Genomic DNA, 19,768 nt, shown 5'->3' on the forward strand with positions numbered 1-19,768 from the left:
TTTGAATAGCCAAGTGGGAGGTCCAGTATCCAGAAATCTGTGAATGGGCAGAAGGACCTCAGTCCCCTGCCCTCTCTTCCTGAAGACTCAAACTTAGGATGCCCACTCAGGCGAAATGGTCAGTCCATTTCTTTGAATAGCCAAGTGGGAGGTCCAGTATCCAGAAATCTGTGAATGGGCAGAAGGACCTCATTCCCCTGCCCTCTCTTCCTGAAGACTCAAACTTAGGATGCCCACTCAGGCGAAATGGTCAGTCCATTCAAAACAGGATCGCCTACCCAAGGTGCTAAGCCATGGTTTCAGAGCCCCAGCCAAGCAGGCTAAGATTGGAGACAAAAACCAACAGGATGACTAGGAGGATGGTGGACCTGGGAGGTAAGGGGGTGTACTAGTGAGGAGCACAGATTTGGGGTTCAGACAGCCTCTGTTTTTGTCTAGCTGAATGGCTTTGAGCAAGTCAGTTAACATTTCACCTGCAAAATGGGGAGAATATGCCTCTATCATAGTGTTATGTAAGATTAAATGAGATAGTATACGTAAAGCTTTTAGGACAGTGTTTGGTAAATAATAAGAGCATAATAAACAATTGCTGTCTAAATTATTTTCCTGTTAAATTTAAGTGGCAAAGAAAAGGATGTACAGGAGAGGTGAAAAATTGGAGAAAAAAAAAATGTAACAACTACCCAGGCTGACAGTGCACTTTTGGCCTCATAGAAGGCCTGAACTTGTGCGCTGCCTGCCTTAGGGTTGTTTTTGTTTCATGTTATCAAAGGAAAATCTAATTGTCCATAATCACATAGAAAAAACCTTTCTTCTCCTTTTAGAAACTAATTTGAAAGCCTTGTTAATATTGTGTGAGCAATTCCCATCCTCAAGCTAGCCTTGGAGAGTCTGTTTCACTACTCAGTTCATTTTTGGTCTCGGCAGGTACTCTCTGAGGTCCTTGGAGAAGACTGGTAACAGATAGGATAAAGGCCACAGTTGTTGCATCTCCGCTCCTCCAGGGACGCTCAGAGTCTTTTCATGACAATTAATTATTCACATTTTCTCTCCTTCCCCTCAAATAGTTGGTTTCCTCTCCAGCTCCACAGAGGCAGATTTCTTGGGGGGTGAGGGGTGACCCTAGCACCTGCTGACAGTTTGGAGCCACTTTCCATGGCTCTCTGAGCCTGTGGGTTTCATGGTCATGTGCAGTGGGCACATGCTTGTGATGGCCAGAGCATACTAATGCCAGGGCTCTTTCTCTGTAGCTTTCCTGGGGCAGGATTTTAGCCTCTTATATCACCCCGGTTCACGCAGTGCAGAGGGAATGCTGGGGTCAGCTTTTCGTCCTCCTTGTTCGCTGGCTCCAGGCTGCGTCCCAAGCTGCCAGGCAGGCTGGTGCTTGGTTGGATGCCTTTCAGCCCACCCCCTGCTCCCAGGCTGGGCATCTCGCCTTTTTGCAGAGCTATAAACACTCACTCATCCATGCAGGCATCCGCGTAGCCTTTGTTACTGCTCTCTGGTAAACCTTTGTGCAACTGATAGAGGTGGCACAGGCTGAGCACCCTGACAGCACTGCTGGAGAGACTCAGCAGCGACCTCCCCCACCTCTCACACCTGGCTGAGGCTTTTTCTGGGTCTCCGGTCTGCTTTTCTGTCACTGGTGCACCCCCCGGGGCGCTAGCCTGTCTGCGTAGACCTCGAGAGCAGGGCTGAAATGTAAAGAGCTGGGCCTGTGCCAGCAGGAGGCAGTTTCTGGCTTTTTCTTCCTCAGAGACCGAGGCCCAGAGGAAAGAGATGTAAATGGTGTCCGAGACTTGTAGCTGTTGGCTGATGCCAGGAAGGCAGCCAGTAGGCACCAGGCGGGAGAGCAGGGGACGGGGCAAGGCAGGAGCAGCATGGCCATAAATGGCTGGCAGTGGCAGCGGGTCATTCTGCTGTGGTCAGATACAGCAGACGCAGGAGACAGGGTGGGTGATGCCCAGGACCATCAGATGCTGGAGCGAGTGCTAATCCACGTACTCTGCATGCCCTTGGCAGGTTACTGCACCTCTCTGTGCCTCCGTTTCCTGCTCTCAGAAATGGGAACAAGAATAGCACCCCTTCCAGGGTGGCTGTGGGGATTGAATGAGTTCATATACGTAGAACACTGAGAAAGGCCGCGTGTTTGCTGACAATGTCACCCCATGTACCTGGCCTCATGTCCATCTTGAGGGTGGAGTCAGGATCTTAAAGGGACCTCTGACTGCTCTGACAGCTTCTTTTCCCACTGTTTCCACTCTGTCTGTCTTTTTTCCCCTCACAGAAATCATCTGTAATTTTCTGGGGTAAATTTCTTCATCCCCAGATTGCTCAAAGCCTTTCTACCCTTGCCCGTTTCTGTTGAGCATTCATTGATGTTTAGCAGAGTCATGTGTCTCCACTGTTGGGAGCTCAAGACACCATGGAGAAGTGAAAGCTACATTGTAGGTGATTGTGGTGTCTTCTCCCAGCTTTGCTAGACTCACTGACTGGTGGGAAATTTCACTGGTTTGTGTCTTCACTATTTTTGCTTCAGCTGCACTTCTGATAGTGCCATTAATGTTCAGTGAAAACAGAAAGAAGCCAGGTGGGCAGAAAGAGCAAGCAAAGAAAAGAGGCCAGAATAATCCATGAGTTTCAATTGTTTTCTAAGCCATCTTGGTGAATTTTCATGATTCACATCAATGTAGGATCGTGCTCTTACCGGATAACTGCATAAAAGCAAGAATATGGTCTGAAGGTAAACTGGTCCACCCTAAATTCAGCCCTTCACCTTGGCAATGCACAAGTTCTGTTGCCAAAGGACATCCCTCTTGGAAGTCATTCAGGCATTTCAAGGCAAGTGGCCAAAGTGTAACTCAATGTCTTTCCCCACAAACCTACATTTCTTCCTCTATTTCCTATTTCAGTTAAACTTCACATCAGACTAGTTGCTCAAGCAGGAAACACCAAGGTACCCTCCTCTCCTTCTTTTTCTACACCTCACCCCCCAGGCCTGTGGGCTCCTTTCTCTTGTGCCTCTTCTATATATCCACTGATTTTGTCTGCATCTGTAAGTATTGCTGCGTAGCAACAACCCCAGACTCAGTGGCTGAAACAGCAGTCATGCATTATTTCCTGTGTGTCTTGGGTCACCTGATCCAGACCAGATTCAGCTGGTGGGTGTTACCACATGTCTTTGGTTGTCGAGGGTTGGCTGATCTAGGCTGGGCTCAGCGAGGGTGGTTTTGCTCCATGTGTCTTATATCCTCCTTCTAGGAACAGTGGGCTAACTGGAGCATGTTCTTCTCATGGAGATGTTGGAAGCACAAGAAGGCAAGCCAAAACATGTCACTTCTGTCTCTTTCTACTGGCCAAAGCTAGGCATATGATCCAATCCAAAGTCAATGGGTGGCAAAGGACACTTCACCCATTTAGTGCAAGGAACTACAAAGTCACATGGCACAGACTAAAGATACAGGATAGGATAAAGAACTAGCACCAATAATTCAATCTCCTACACTTCCAAGTCCTTGTTTTCTTTTGTCTGGACTTTTCCCTAGTCTTCTAAGTCCTTACTTTGCCTGTAGTCAACCTCCCCCTCACTTGATCCCAATATCCCTTCATTAGAACCTTTCATTACCTACCAAATTGAGCTAAAGTCCCATATAACTTGGCTCTAATCCATTTTCCCAGGTGCATCTGTTGCCACGTTTCAGAATTACTCACTGCCCCATCAAATATGCTTATTTTTTGCACAGTTCTGTGCCTTCTTGACGTCTTTCCCTTCCTACAGTAATCTCTCCTGCATTTGAAGGTATCGTAAATGTGATGCATTTTCCCAGGTGCATCTGTTGCCACGTTTCAGAATTACTCACTGCCCCATCAAATATGCTCATTTTTTGCACAGTTCTGTGCCTTCTTGACGTCTTTCCCTTCCTACAGTAATCTCTCCTGCATTTGAAGGTATCGTAAATGTGATACCATTTACCCTTCAAGGCCCAGTTCACATGGTGCCTCATCCAGGAAGCCTCCTTAGAAGCCTTGCATAGAAAAGTTGGTCCTTCCTTTGTCACATAGTTATAAATCAGAATTACATCGCGCTCATATTTAACTCATACACATTTGGGAGTACCATACACGCTCAGCCAGAGGGAGGGAAGGAGAGAGGGAGGACAGTTTAAATAATTTCACCCACCATTCTAGTCTGTGTTCATGGGAGAACTGAGACTTGACTCTGCTCTTACCTTAGTCATCCTTAGGGTCCAGAAGCCCCTCAAGCTCCTGAATGCCTCTTGTAGAGTGAAGGGCATGGTTTGCTGGGTGTGGGTCTAGTGCTTAAAGAAAGACTATTTTATTTCCACTCTATTCTAACCCTGCAGCAAGCCAGTTATTTCATCTGATGTTCAACCAAAGAAACATCTATCTGCAAGTCAGTACAATCTGGTACTTTGCTGGAAATTCAGAGGGCTTTCAGTGGTAATATTTTCTTTAAGTAATCTTTATCTCTTACTGACTTTAGAATCTGACTGCCCCCCCCAAAAAAATGCTACTCTGTTGTATTCCCTATAGACATATATCAAATTGAATTTTATTTTTTTATGCCTATGTTTCCCAAGTAAATCATGAAGTTACCACCTGTGGCTCATGGTTCTTTAGAGGGCTGCTCCCTGTAGTTGTGCAGGTTATGCACTGTAAAACTCTAAGAGAGCACTGTTTATGCCAGAGTCTAGTAAACTCCTATGGCCCTCAGTGGTGCCAGCTTCCCTGTTTCCTCAGTGCCTGGTAAAGAAAGATTGATTGTTCAAGAAATGTGCAAATGAACGAGTGAGTGAATGAGAGCTATGGCAACAATAAACTGAGCTGTTTTCAAGTGAGATATCTAACAGAGTTGAGATGAAAATTCAGACAGGGTTTGATCCAACAAAATTAAAGCCATGTTATTGCAGGTGCATATGGCGAAATGGACTTGCAAGCCCACTTGGAATGTGTTGTTTACCTACCACAAAAAAATTACCTTTCATCCTGTGAATTAATTGAGGTTATGGTTCTGAAAAGCATACCACATTTCTCAAACATTATTGACCACATGATTATTTGATGCCTAATACCCCTAGTGGACATTGTGAGGCATGTGTGTGAATAGACGAATGGAGAACACAATTGGCCTAATGATGTCTTGATTTCCACCACATGATTATTTGATGCCTAATACCCCTAGTGGACATTGTGAGGCATGTGTGTGAATAGATGAATGGAGAACACAATTGGCCTAATGATGTCTTGATTTCCATTAGATTAGTCATAAAACTTATATAAATGCAAATAGAGCCATCTTTTTAGAAAGCAAGGTTTTTATCAGGTATAGTTATCTGAATTAGAAATATGCCAGTGTGGTTAGCGGACTGCTACCCCATGGGAAAGTGCTGCCAAGTTAAACAGTCACCTTCATACTTGGATTCGATACTTCTGCCAGAGGACACAGGGATGTAAACTGGCCCGTTCAGCCTCAGTGGGCTTCTGGGTGGATGTGCCCGAGAAGAGGCCCAAAAGGCAGGCTTGCACAGGCAGTATGGCCTCACCATGCCCTCCTCACAGCCGCAGTAAGCTCTGACAGCCAGAACACGGTGCTTGCCGGGACACCAGGCTGTTCTTCCCTGTGACTCAGCAACAAGATGATCACAACCGGCCCAGCCCCCCTCCCCCCCCATGCCAGCGAGGCAAGATGCCTCACCAACCAGGGCTTGTCATGTCAATTAGAGCAAACTCCAGCAGGACAAAAATGCCTCTCTGGTCCTTTATGCCCATGCCTTCCTCTGCCAGGCATATAGGAAGAAGCCTATAGGTGTCTGTTAAATGAACAAAATAAGCCAATTAAATAAGCAAACCAGAGGAGTGCAGTGGGAAAGGGAACATTTGTGGGGTAAGGCACTGCAGTTATTTCAAAATAAATGGCATGAGCTGTGATGCTACAGCATCTTCTCTAATGGGCCTGTTATGACTTCTAAATCAGTAAAGACCTATACCACTCTTCAATCAGATGAGAACCATTGGTAGCCATAACTTTCCTCTTTAGCTGCTAGGACACTACCTTAGTTTATGCATGTGAACTTGGGATCAGAAAATCACAGATCATGGAATCAGTTGTTATAATTTGGCTTCTCTTCCTGCTAAGGCCATATGTGTCATCACTGGACACCTTAGTGAAATAATCACAACTTCATTCATTCATTCATTCATTCATTCGTTTTTGTGTGTGTGCTCCCAGGTGAGCTCTCTGTGGAAGAGGCACAGGACCCATTCCTGATTAGCATCCACATAATCGCTGATCCGGGGGAGTCCCAGCCCCTGCAGGAGGCCATCGACAAATTGTTGGCCTGGATCCACCCGGACCTGCCCCTGTTCCGGGTGTCGGAGCGGCGCGCATGCCGGCGGCGGCGGAAGCCCCCCAAGGGCTCGCAGCCTGCGCTGGCGGTGGTGCTGTTCCTGCAGGAGGAGTACGGCGAGGAGCAGATCCTGCAGCTGCACCGCACGCTGCAGCGGCCGCCCTGGCGCCACCACCACACCGAGCGCGTGCACGGCCGCTTCCTGCCCTACCTGCCCTGCAGCCAGGACTTCTTCACGCTGGCGCCCGGGACGCCGCTGTGGGCCATCCGGCCCGTGCACTACGGCAAGGAAATCGTGCGCTTCACCATCTACTGTCGCCACGACAACTATGCCCACAGCCTCAGGTTCTACGAGCTGATCCTCCGGCGGAGCCCCAGCCAGAGGAAAACGGACTTCTGCATCTTCCCCATCTTCTCCAATCTGGATGTGGACATCCAGTTCTCCCTGAAAAGACTGCCCTGTGACCAGAGCCCGGTCCCCACCGACTCCTCCGTGCTGGAGTTCCGAGTAAAGGACATCGGCGAGCTTGTGCCTCTCCTGCCCAACCCCTGCAGCCCTATCAGTGAGGGGCGCTGGCAGACGGAGGACCATGACGGGAACAAGATCCTCCTGCAGGTACCCCGGGGACGTCTGTCTGTCTGTCTGTCTGTCTGTCTGGCGGGGGGAACGGAGAAACAAGTCGGTTAGCTATGCCAGAAACCTGTACCTGTTACCGAGTGATGAGTTAGGAAAAAGGAGAGATGAGTGACCCACTGTCCGGCTCCCAGGCCAGGTCAAGATGTCCATACGGGATCTGAACAAAAGAGGCACGAAAGGCTCTTCCCATTGTTTTTTTATTTTACTGTCATGGCCATGCGCCTCGGCAAACATGCTCCCAGCTCTTCTGGGTGCCTCTTTTGTCACCCCTGATTGAGCATCCACTAAATACCCATGGCTCCTGGGGATTTCAAGTGAGCTTGTTTGGATACCTGGGGAATTTGTTGTTAAAGATTCCTGAATCTACTCCAGTGTTCTTACCAATGTGTTCTTCACTCCCACAGAGGAACTTCAGGAAAGCCCATTTGTTTAAAAATTGTAAAACATACAAGTGTTGACATTCCATAGAAAAGATACCTGTTTTCTTTCCTCCGGTGCCTCTCTTGCCTTTTACCCTTCCACCCTTCCACTGCTGGGCAGTAGGTTGTTAAAATTCTGTGATCCCTTGAAAAATGGTTTCCTCATAACATTTTAAGGAGTAAGTGATGTCTGGAGTTTATGGTTTCACAAAGCTTGGGAACGCATGAGTGAATACATTTCAAGGACTAGACGCCCTAGTCCATGTTAACGCCTTGGCTTCATTACCAGCCCCTTCCTCCTCTCATCCTTCCTGTGGTTTTCCCAGACCTGTTAGAGACCAGTCATTATACTCTAGAATTCAAAATTCAGTGTGTTTATTAAAGAATATCCAATACCTGACTCTACCTGATAATGCTTTCCAGACCCAGGCTTTTTTGAATTAAGAGGCAAATCAGTTCCAGGCGTATTATAGGGCTTTATTTTTCTGGAAAGCCTGTACCTCTGGTTTCTTAGTTTTCAGGTTTGGCTTCCTGGAAGGAGAAAGTTGATAGCGAGTTGGGGAATATTGTCTTTAGAGGTGCTGCTGATCATGGTTACTTGAATCACAGCTAAAGGTTCATAGTTTTTGTTGGTTTTGGCTTTAAATACCAGAACTGTAATCCACGTACCATGAAATGAAGTGAGAATTTGGCACATGTGATGAGATAACTGGTTCAAACTACAGCCAGGCCAAATTGCTCAAGACAGAAAGGTCACCTTGAGTTATTTACTATTTACAGAAACTAAATAATTTTCAATTTTGCTTTTGAACAATGCAGATAAGAAACCAAGTAATGTTGCTTTATTATTCAGTAAACTGAATGCTAGCATTTGCTCTATAATCCCTTTTAACATGTGAGAAAATTTTTCTTCTGTTTGAAAACTGCCAATTCTTTATGCAAAATATAACACAGTTGCACCAAGCAAATGCAAAGGATTTTGTTTATAGTAAAAGGCCAAAATGAATGTGATTGTTGCTAAAGTAATTTCTTCCTTTTTGCAGTAATTATAGTACTTTTTTTCTCTTGATCTCTCTAATAACATAAATGAAAGAACAAAGTATGAAAGCTTGACCTGGGCTCTGCTCAAAGAACCACAGAACGAATATGTCAAAGAAGATCCATCCACACATTTTAAGTGGTTAAAAATCTGTGCAGGTACAGGCTTTTGAAGTTAGAGCATCAAAGTGCAAAGGGGTAAGAAGAAAGATTTGTGTCTTCAGACTCAGGAATGCAAGCCTATGGTTCAAAATTCTAATATGTTCAGGAGTGAAATGTTGAGTAGCCTCCTCATAGATCTTGATAATGGCCATTTGAACCAGTTAGTTTTCATCTGCATCACTGCGGAAAGCAGCCTCCTAATCCAGCAAGAAATATGCGCCTGCCCATCTCTTGAAGTTACTTTCCAGTGTAAAAATTTCCATAGTAAAAATCCAGTCTTCAGCAAAATTAAGATATTTAGGTCATGGGGGAGGGGCAGTTGAGAGAAAGCCTTTTTATCCTCCTTCTCTTTAGCAGTATATGTTTCCTAAGTTCCATTTTCAACTATAATTTTTAAGAAATGTCTTTGTTCAGTTGGATAGAGTTATACATTGAAGAAAATCTTGGTTGGGTAGATTTTAGTTGCTTTCTTAAAATGTAGATCGCATTTTACTTACTCATCCCACCCCATTGACAAAGGAGGTGGGGTGACCTTCCCTTCACACCCGTGCCCTTGTCATTGCTGCTCAGAGCTCCCTAAGAACATGAGAGTGTACAGCCCAGCTTGGCTGAGAGAAACAAATTTGGGAAGATTATCTGAAGACAACATTCCTCTCTGTGGGATTACCCAAAGCCAACAGGAGCTGTAGGTAGGGACCACCTTGTCTTGGCCAGCCTCCCTTTGTCCGTGGCTTTTCTGAACTACAGCTGGCTGGCCTACACTGGGGGCACCGTATAAGAAAGAGCCCGGAGAGCCCGCTATTGTGGTTATTCTAGAGGTGCGGGTGAAGGTTGGCTGTTGACACCACTGTGGACGTGAGAAGGTGGACTTTGCTTTTTTAGTTTTTAACTGTGGTAAAACACATATAACATAGAATTTACCATCTTAACTATTTTTAAGTGTACAGTTCACTGGCATTAAGTACATTCACAGTGTTGTGCAGCCATCACCACCATCTATCTCTAGAACTCTTTCATCTTGCAAAACTGAAAGTCTGTACCCATGAAACACTCCCGCCTCCTCCTTCCCCAGTCCCTGGCAGCCACTGTTCTAATTTGTCTTTGTGAATTTGATTGGATACCTCAGATAAGTGGAATCATACGTTCTTGTCTGTTTGTGACTGGCTTGTTTCACTCAGCATAATGTCCTCAAGGTTCATTTATGTTGTAGCACATGTCAGAACTTCCCTGCCCTTTAAGGTTGACTGATATTCCACTGCATGAACATGATGCATTTTGCTCATACATTCACCAGGGACAGACACTTGTGTTGCTTCCCACCTTTTGTTCATCAATAATGCTGCCATGAACGTGCATGTGCAAATACATCTTTGAGTCTCCACTTTTACTACTTTTGGAAATAAACCCAGAAGTGGAATTGCTGGATCATATGGTAATAGTGTTTCATTTTTCGAGGAGAGGCACCACTGTACTGTTTTCTGTAGCAACTGTGCCATTCCACACTCCCACCAACAGTGCACAAAGACGAGACTTGTTTTTTAGGGAAGTAGAGAAAGGCTTGCTTTTTGTGAGATGAAGTGTGTGGTTTTCTGCACTAGAAGGTGACACAGAGGTGACAGTGGATGGAGAGAATGGAACAGACATTGAAGTGGGGCTGTTTTATTGCCCTGCATGCTGCAGGTCTCGACAGTTGGTGTGCATGTGCTTGTGCCCACGCCCCGTCCACCTGGACCCCTCCCCGGCTAAGCACGCTGCTCGCCCCTCACCCTTGCAGGTTTCCCCTCCACATCCCCTCATTAGTGAGTCCTTCCCTGGCCACTCTGTGGAGAACAGTCTCCCTCTCTTGTTCTCTCACACACAGACACCTGTAGTTCCATCATCCTTACCTGCCTTATTTTTCTCCGTCACACTGTCAGCCTTTAGCACACTATGTATTGACTCAGTTATAGGCCTGGCTCTCTCCCTGGCCAGGAGGTGAGCACCTTGGGGGCAGGGACTGAGTCTCTTTTGCCCACTACTGTATCCCTAATGCCTCTGGCAGTGTCTGACACATATTAGGCACCCAGTAAATGTTTGCAGAATTAATAAAGGAAGGAAAGAGAGGGAAGGGAGCGGGAAAGTGGACAGGTGAGAGACTTCTGGCAGAAGGAGCGGTGGAGAACCTCCGCAGGGGAGGTGGTTAGGAGACCATTAAGGCGGTATGTACAGAGTGGCGAGGGCTCCCGCAGTAGGACACAGAGTAGGAGGCTGCGTCATGAGGTGTCTGGGAGGAGGACTCCTCGGGCCTTGGTGTCTTCTGGCTGCTGTGAGTGGGAACCTCCAGCCACCGAAAACAGGAGCAGAGGGTAAAGACAGGTGTGGGGGAGCCATCCCATGCCCTCTCCCTGCCCTTCATACCAGGCCAGTTTCCTTTGGTGCAGGAAATGGTGACCATGCTGACAGAAACCCTTCTCCCCGCAGGCCAGCCATCTGGCCACAGGAGAGGCCCCCTTCTACCAGGGGAGGCTGCAAGAGTAAGGGTGGGCTCAGCTGGTGTCTCTGGTAAGGCCAAAGACACAGTAGTGGCCCACCCTCCTGGTTTGGCACCTCTGCTTTTTGCTGCCAGCGAGGGAGACAGCCACCTCCAACTGGGCAGCTTCTTGCCTGGGAATGACCTCATGTGGCAAGAATTTACGTAAGACTAGTAATGATGTGATAACTGATATTAATTGCACACTTAGTAGGTTCCATGCTTTGGGTTAAGTGTACTCTAGTGTCCCACCTCTCTCAGCATTTCTATGAGCCGGGACCATTCTAATCCCCATCTTGCAGATGTAAACACTGAGATGGAGGTCAGAGACCTGCCCACTCCCAGTATTAACAATGGTGAATGGTGGTACTGGGAATAGACTAAGGCACGTGGACTCAGGAACCCAGTAAGGCCCCAGGCATTCTTGGTACTCCTGTCTTCAACATTAGCAGGCATGAAAAGCACATGGAAGGCTTGTCCGAATACAGATTCCTGGGCTTCGCCACCAGAGACTCAGAGTAGGTCCAGACTAGGCCTTAGGCTCTGGTTTCTAACCAGCTCCAGGTGCTGCTGCCAGGAGCTGCTTCTAGTCACCTTTGCTTGCACAGTGTGTCCCACAGCAGGGTTGGCCAGCATCGCTTCAGGTTTGTTTACTACCACTGAAGACACTTCCTCTTTGTAAAGAATTAATACACCTTAATAGCAGGCTTGGTACAGAACATCAAGAGCACAGTCACAAGAGGTCTCTGAAGAGTGAACAAGCCTGCCTCAAACTGTCTTTCTCCTGTGTCCAGCCCAAGCCCAACATCTGCTGCACAGTCGCCGCTTACTGAGCATCTGCTTACCTCTTCCTCCTGGGTCTCTGGTGGTCTCAGCCTGGGACAGTGACCAGGGGCAGGGATCCACATGTGGAAGACACCATGTGAACAGCAGGCCATCAGGCTGGCCTGGGGAGGTGATGCTGACAGCCCTAGTTGGCGGCCCCCAGGCTGCACCCTGGGCTTGCTGCCTCCGGTCCAGACTAAAGAAAGTCACTGTCAGTCAACCATGTGGCCTGAACCATGTCCTCCCATCCAGGCAGACTGCCCAGGGTGGTTGAAAGTCACCCGCACCACCTATCCCTGAAAATCATTTTTCAGAGCATCATCTGGGTTTGCTGTTCCTGCAGAAGGTGTAAGTGACACCATAGCCCTTTCAGGCCTCAGACCAAGAGTGATTTTCTTTTAGGAAAAAAAAAAGCAGAGGGATCATGATTACAGGCCTCGGCAGGACTTGGAAAGCTATCTGTGAGGCAGAGGAAGGAAAGAAAGAGTTGTAAGCGATGATTTCTGCTCTCACCCTCAGAGCACCTTGCCCTCTCAGGCTGCCCATCTCACTAGCTTATTTTGTTTGGTCTGTGCAGGGCTCTGCTTCCAAAGAGGTCAGGTTTCGTGGTAGAGCTGGAAGGATGTGCCACTGTGTCTGTGTGTGGCAGGCAGTGCCCAGTGGGCTGGGCCGTCCCCGGGGACACAGGGCTGCAGCCCGACCACTGTATGCCCGAGGGTGAACTGCACCTGAAATGGCGAGGCCAGCATTTTTGGGAGCTGCTTGAGTCAGCAAATGCTCCAAACATCTCCTTTCAGCCAGACACAGAATGGAGGGGGATGAAGATAAACTGGAGGGCCCTGTACCCCAGGCTCACAGCTAGTCCGGCTCCTTCCATGTGGCATGGTGGCTGCGGGCACAGCACAGGAGGTGATGCTGCTCCTGGGGAAGGCAGTCAGGAGTGGGCGCTAGATCTCACAGAGCAGAGACTGAGTCCTATTTGCCTGGCTTTGTCAGGTTGGCCTAACCTGAAAACACCAGACCGAAACCTACTTTAATTTCCAGTGAATTTCCCCCTGTGTTAATATGTTTCTTGTTAGCTTCCAATTAGCCTTCCTTTGATGTTTTCATATTTTCTTTTTTAATTATATTTTTATTCGAAAGTGGTAAAACTAAATTATCCAAAAACATTTTGGAAGTTAGAGAGGATGTTAACAAAAAATCACGTGTGGTACTACCACTGTAACAGAGCGTTTTGGTACATTTTCTTCCAGATGTTTTTTGTCGTGTAAGATGTTTATGTCGATTTTCTTTAAAATAGTGTTTTTCTACTTTTTCTTCCTCACTTATCAAAAAAAAAAAAAAATGAATGAAAGAACCTTTTGCTAAGTGGGCTTCAGACCTTTTGGTTATTTTTCTCTTTCCCACTGCCAACCTTTCACCCACCCAAATGGAAGGTCACATATTACTTTGACTTTAAGGACCTTTCTGCCTGATTCTTGGCTTCATGCTGAAAGAATGGGCCTCCCGACCCTCTGGAAGTTTATGTGAAGGGAATCCCTGTTTTCTTCATTGTACTCAGATACAGCTTTGCCACCAAAGAGTCTAGGTTCTACTAGTTTGGATTTTTTTCATCTCAAAGAAGTCACTTTCTTCCCAGGGTGGTCTGGAAGGGGACATGTGTAAAGATCCAGTTAATATGCACCTTGCTCATAGCAGGCTCTCAGGAAACACCGCTGCTTTAAAAAGATGGTGCCTCATTGCAAGCACTGACTGGCCTCAGACATTTGGAACCAACCCCCAGGCCACGGGGGTGGTCAGGGGCTCCTGGGCCTACAGTAGCCCCTGCTATAGTCAGTGGTGGCCGGACAGGCTACTGGCCCTAGGAGGGAGCCATAACCTTTCCCAGTGAGAGGAATCTGGCTGTGACGCCTCCTTCTGCAGTGTGGACCAACAGTGGGGAGGGGCAAACAGGAGGGAGAGAAATCCTCAGTCATCCTGCACAGCCTCCAGGCCTGGCCAGCAGGATGCTCCGTTCACGTGCTGCTGGAACCCCTTGTCCTGTGTGCCAGAGTGCTGGCCCTGCTCCCAGGAGATGAGTGTGACTCTAGACCAGGCCGAGAGCCTCTCCTCTGTGGGCATCCTCCAGTGCACGACAGAAATGGCTAAGTTGGTCTGTCTAGCTCTGGCCAAGAAAAGCCTGAATGGTTCTTCGGAAACCTGGTTAAAACAAACATACGCTTTTAAGTAAATATTTACATAATAGGATAATTGTCCTAAGAGAGCAGAAAGCAGACTGAGCATGAGCAGAGAAGGGAATTGGGAATTAGTTGTTGAGCTTCCTGAAGCCAAAACAGAAAGAAAAATGTAGTTTTTGTTTTTTGATTAAAAAAAAATACAGCTCTGAAAACACAAACTTCCTGGGTGCTGAATCTCAGTAGGTTCCTCTTAGGAAAATCATTCAAGATAATAATAGAAGGTCTTCCATTATGACTTTTTGGAAGGTGCAGAAATGTTTTTCATGTGACCATGAACAAAGTCTAGGGTAACTGACAACTTTAGTAGCTGTAACCATTGGTGTCAGAGATGCTGTCCTTTGCTCTAGAACAGTGTTTTAATACCTATGATTTCTATTTGTCAAAGAGTTCAAAAAAGAAATAAATTAGAATTGGCATAAGTAAAATCTTATAGTGACAGGATGGGAGCAGCCACTCAGTGGACCCACAAGGTGCCTTTACTCCCTGCCAGTTGTCCACATTCCCGTTGTCCTCATGGGATCCCTCAAACCCCACCAACTCAAATCCTTCTCCTTCTGTCCTCAGGGACTCAAGTCCCACCTGTCTTTCAGTCCCTCCTCAGTGGCCTATGCTTTGAGAAGTCTCTCAACTAAACTGGAGAGAGCTCTAAAACCGCACAGTAGTGGCTTCCATTTATTACGCATGTATCTGCATCTGTCATGGTCCAGACATGTTGTATACATCATCTTGAATCCCTGAAAGCTAAGAATCATTTTTCCCATTTCGCATATTAGAAAAACAATGTTCAGAAGACTGGCCTCTGCGGGGCCTGCCCAGGGTCCCAAGTCATGGAGAAGTGGACCAGACCCCTCCTCCCACAACGAGGCACACTGTGCCAGTGCCTCGGGGCCCACCTGGGGACCTTAGGCATGGAGAAGGGGACTGGATCCCCCTCCCACAACCAGGCACACAGTGCCAGTGCCTTGGGGCCTGCCCAGGGATCCGAGGCATAGTGCCAGGGACCAGACACTCCCCACAACCAGGCACACTGCCAGCACAAAGGAGCATGCCAAAAACATCACCTCCATGTGGGCGGCCCACCACAGCCACCATAATAACCGTGGCTGCTGCAAAAGCGGCTAGATGCCACAACCACCATGCAGATGGTCCACCAGCCACTGGAGTGCATTGACACAAGGAGAGTCACCAGCAGAGATAATGAAAAGAAGAGGACATCTCTCTCCACAAAGCCCATTTCAGAGTGGCAGAAGAAGCATCTGCTCTATGATAATATTGGGGGACCTGATCACACCTCTCAGCATTGGACAGATCATCTAGGTAACAAATCAACAGAGTAAACATTATTCTTTCAGAAGGAGAGAAGAAATCTAGGGTAATTAGAGGGGGGAGGGGAGGGACGGGGATGGGGAAAGATTGGACAAGGGGCATAAAGAATAATTACATTTTGTAACAATATATATGCTAGTAATATTGATTTGATCAACATTTCTCAATGTTGAACCCCCAAAATTTGTATAATCAATTTTGATTCAATAAAATTTTTTTTTAAAAAAAGAAGACTGGTCTCTGGATTGGCCAGTTAGCTCAGTTGGTTAGAGCATGGTACTAACAACACCAAGGTCCAGGGTACCAAAAAAGAAGAAAGCAAGAGAAGGCTGACCTCTGAGCCAGGTTTGCATTTATACCCATCTCTCCCAAACACGAGCTCTACAGCCTTGGGTGAGTTACTTTCCCTCTCTGTACCTCTGTTTCTTTATCTGTAAAATGGGGGTAATACAAGCAAGCACCTTATAGGCTTGTCATACCAAGTCAGGGCTCACTCTGAGGACCAAGAGTGATCTAGCCTATGGGTCTCACACAGTTGTGGGAGCTGACAGAGAAGACTGTGCTCCTGGTATTGGGCCTGAGATCTCCCCAGACCAGCTAGGTCAACAGTCAGGAGAAAAGGACATGCTGGAACCCACGAAGACAAACTGGAACCCATGTCTGTCTTTCACTGCCTCAACTTCAGGGATGTGGTGACCCGAGGAGAAGCTGGCACCCTTTGCCATGGACCTAAAATGTACCTGTGCAGGGCCAGGAGAAGTTGAAAACAGAGGTCTGGTGAGAGCTGGAGGAGCGGAAGGCCCCGGAGTGGCCTCGTGCCAACAAGGGGAGCCAGCATATCAGCAATGGCCCAGCTCCAACCTTCAGAGCATGAAAAACAGGGACTCCTGCATTTCTACCTCACATCCCAACCCTGAACAGAATCCTGCAGGTAAGGGCATTCTGGGAAACGTCATTCCCACCCAGCAAAGTCGACACAGTACAAAGCCACAGTCATCATGGGGATGAAATAAGTGAAAAATATGGAAAGGATTTAAATACTAAGTTCTGGCACAGTAAGGACTACGAAGAGTTTGCTACTGTTATTATCATCATCATCACCACCACCATCATCATCACAAGAGCTCCTAAGCCACTTGCCCAGGCCACAGAGCTAATAGTGGCCCAGTAAAGATTCAAATGCACAAAGGTGGCCCCACCATTAGCTAAATTTCATGGCCGCCCAGGGCCTCTCAACATCAGGGACCTCTCCAGATCACAAGAAAACACCTTCCTGCCTGAGACAGAAAGTCAAGATGCTTAATAGGCACGTGTGAACATGTGCCCAACTCAGTCATGTACATGGAATTTATATAATTTATTCTTAGAAGATGCCACAAATTACTTTCAGTGGTTCAGCAAAAAACTGTATATAGATTCTATCACATATGCATGTTCTCATACATACAGTATACGTACAGATAAATGATAATAAATGTGTACATAGATAAAAAATAAGACAAAATAATTTTATCTAGGTGTTGGGTATAGAAGTGTCCCTTGTTCTTTCATTACTTTTGGATATTTGGAAAGTTTTATTATAAACATTGGAGAGAAGTGCACATATTTTTAGCCATTTTTAGGGGATAGTTTTGGGGCCCTTTCACCTACAGAGCCCACTGAATAGATATTGCCAGATTGTTATTTAGAATATATAAAAGCTATTATATGCTAGGTAAAATATAAAACAAACACAATGTTTCTCTATTCCTAAAGTAGGTACCTAAAGCTGTACTTTGAATATACATTAGTGACCAGGAATCCACATGTCCAACCCCAGAGCCAGTTCAGGTAGTGGGCTCTGAGTAGGGCTCTGAGGACGTGCGTGCAGGTGTCTGCTTACGGCAGGACTTGACGACTAAGTTTTAGAAGGTGATGAGGCCTATTACAAGTCACGTAAACTAATGACTTACCAATAATAACACTGCAAGTGTATGGCAACTGTAAAAATGTAAGCAGGAAAGGACGTGGCAAGGGCAGAAGGCTTGAGTATTATCACTCTTAACAGACAAGGTCACATGGCAAGAGACCTTGTCCCTTGGCCTCTGCTCACCCAGGACCCACAGCTTCCACCATGCACCGCTGCCCTCGTACTGACACTTGGGAGAGAGAGAAGTCCTGCCACCACATGTGGTCAATCCTTATGGCAGTTGTTGGTATCAACACACACCTGTAATCTTTGGGTCATGAGGAGCTGATATCATGCCTAAATTTAACCAGCTGTTCATTTAACCATTTTATAGAGTGCTGCTCTGTGCCAGGCACTGCGAGTTCAGAATACGTCAGTAAACAACACAGACAAAAGTCCCTGCCCTGGTGAAATTATATTCTAGTAGGGGAGGCAGATAAACAGTAACTATAATAAAAATTATATAGTGTGTTAGAAGGGTCCATGGGGGGAAATGGATTCAGCCTGCTTTGTAAAACCTGTAGTATGAGGCTGATTCTGTTTATCAAAACACTGTTTATTAACCCTTCAAAGCCTAAGGATTTCTAGTTACTTTAGTCAAGCAGAAGTTATCCTCACACATGCTAGGATACACTTGTCCTGCAAACCAAACACTTCTGGAAACATGTAGATAAACCTCTTTTGGAAGTAATGATCATATTTGTTTTCAAATGTATTACTCATATATATTATACAAAATATGTATTTAGGATTTTTTAAATTCCAACATGTATGTCATTTTAGTATGATCCTAGTATATTGCTTGCCTGAAATATTTGTTATAGAAAATTACAAATAGATTTTTCTCCCTTGGACCTCAAAAGAGAAGAAAACTTCCCAAAATCGAGAAGCAAAGAAAGTACCTAGAACTGTAAGGCTGAAGTCACACCCAAATCATTAGCTTTTGCCTCCTGTTCACTTCTTACACATTTCCAAGAAATTAGGTTTCACAGGTTTCTTGTCACACAGAACTGTAAGGCTGAAGTCACACCCAAATCATTAGCTTTTGCCTCCTGTTCACTTCTTACAAATTTCCAAGAAATTAGGTTTCACAGGTTTCTTGTCACACAGCTTTCATGTAAATAAATTTTTTTTAAAAAAGCAGTCTCCTTTTCTGATGAGAAATGTAATTTAGCTGTTTTCAGAGAAACAGCTACTATTGAACCATCTAAGCAGTTGTCTCAGTGTAAGGGTTAAGCTGCCCTCCTGTTAATACTGTATCTGGCATTGGTCGGCTCCATGTTGCAGCCAACAAAGGCATGTCCTTCCCAGTGCACTCCTTTGTTAGAGTCCCTGCCCCCATTCACACAGGTACAGCCAAAGCACCTTGTTAGAATAGCCCAGTCCTGCCTCCCAGACTGTAGTCAAGGTACCAGACTATCTGTGCACTGGATGTCACATTGGCATTGGAAAAGAAAAGGTGGTCTCCCTCCAGATGGCTGAAGCTCTAACAGGTAAAGCTTACAAGTGGTCAGCAATTGTGGAGGGAGAGAACACTGTTCTGGTTGAGAGAGAACGGTGTTGACCTGCAGAGAGGGCCAGAGAAGAGAAAGAACGACTCCTTAGCTCTGCTTACCCCATGGCCCAGCTGCATTTCTGCAGCTGTGGGTGCCGCCTCAGTATTCTTTCATTAAATGTCCCTTCTTAATAGTGTGCGTTGGGTTTCTGTCCTTGATAGCCAAAGAGTAATACAGTCTTAGGGGACAAAATTCAATTCTGGTCTTCACCTTTGGAAAGGGCTATAAGAAATGACTAATGAAAAAGGTTGGAGAAATAATAAGCAGGATCAAGGAGGAAGTTTCCAGGTCGTGGTCATTATTGAATGAAGAAACAATTTTATAATCTTCTCCTAATGTTATTCAAAAAAAAAAGGTCTTTAATCTTCTTTTCACCAGAGGAAATGGGGTTGTCAGAACAAATCATTTTTCTGTTAGGCACAACTCAAGACTCCTGCTGTACACTTGGTGTGGCCACCTTTTAGCTGTGTGTCTTTGTCTAGGAGCGAGAATCCAGTTGGCCCAACCCCATCTTTCAATTGCTTTCCCTTAGGTCAGGCATCCCCCCTTGGCTCAGTTACTTAGTTGGAAGAAGCAGGATCATGTGGCATGAGCAAGTGCAACTGGGACCTCAGGAGGAGGCAGAGACTCTTTGGAGGACTTTGGGCCCGTGAACGGCCACAGCAAGATGCCATGTTGTAGGGCCCAGAAACCAGTAGAGGACGTTGCTTTCCAAGATCCCCTTGAATCTAACGATGTTGGCA

The 19,768-nt window shown here is 46.3% G+C and overlaps 1 protein-coding gene across 1 annotated transcript in view; it reads left to right on the forward strand.

Annotated features, from left to right (window-relative positions):
- Positions 1-19,768, forward strand: part of FAM124A (family with sequence similarity 124A) — a 52,323-nt gene that overhangs the window by 16,935 nt on the left and 15,620 nt on the right. The window contains exon 3 of the mRNA XM_008565840.1: positions 6,251-6,984. Within this exon, the coding sequence (XP_008564062.1) occupies positions 6,251-6,984 (734 nt within the window). The remainder of the gene's footprint in view (positions 1-6,250; positions 6,985-19,768) is intronic.

This window comes from Galeopterus variegatus, unplaced genomic scaffold (assembly GCF_000696425.1).
Source record: "Galeopterus variegatus unplaced genomic scaffold, G_variegatus-3.0.2 Scaffold208, whole genome shotgun sequence".
Taxonomy (NCBI): Eukaryota; Metazoa; Chordata; class Mammalia; order Dermoptera; family Cynocephalidae; genus Galeopterus; species Galeopterus variegatus.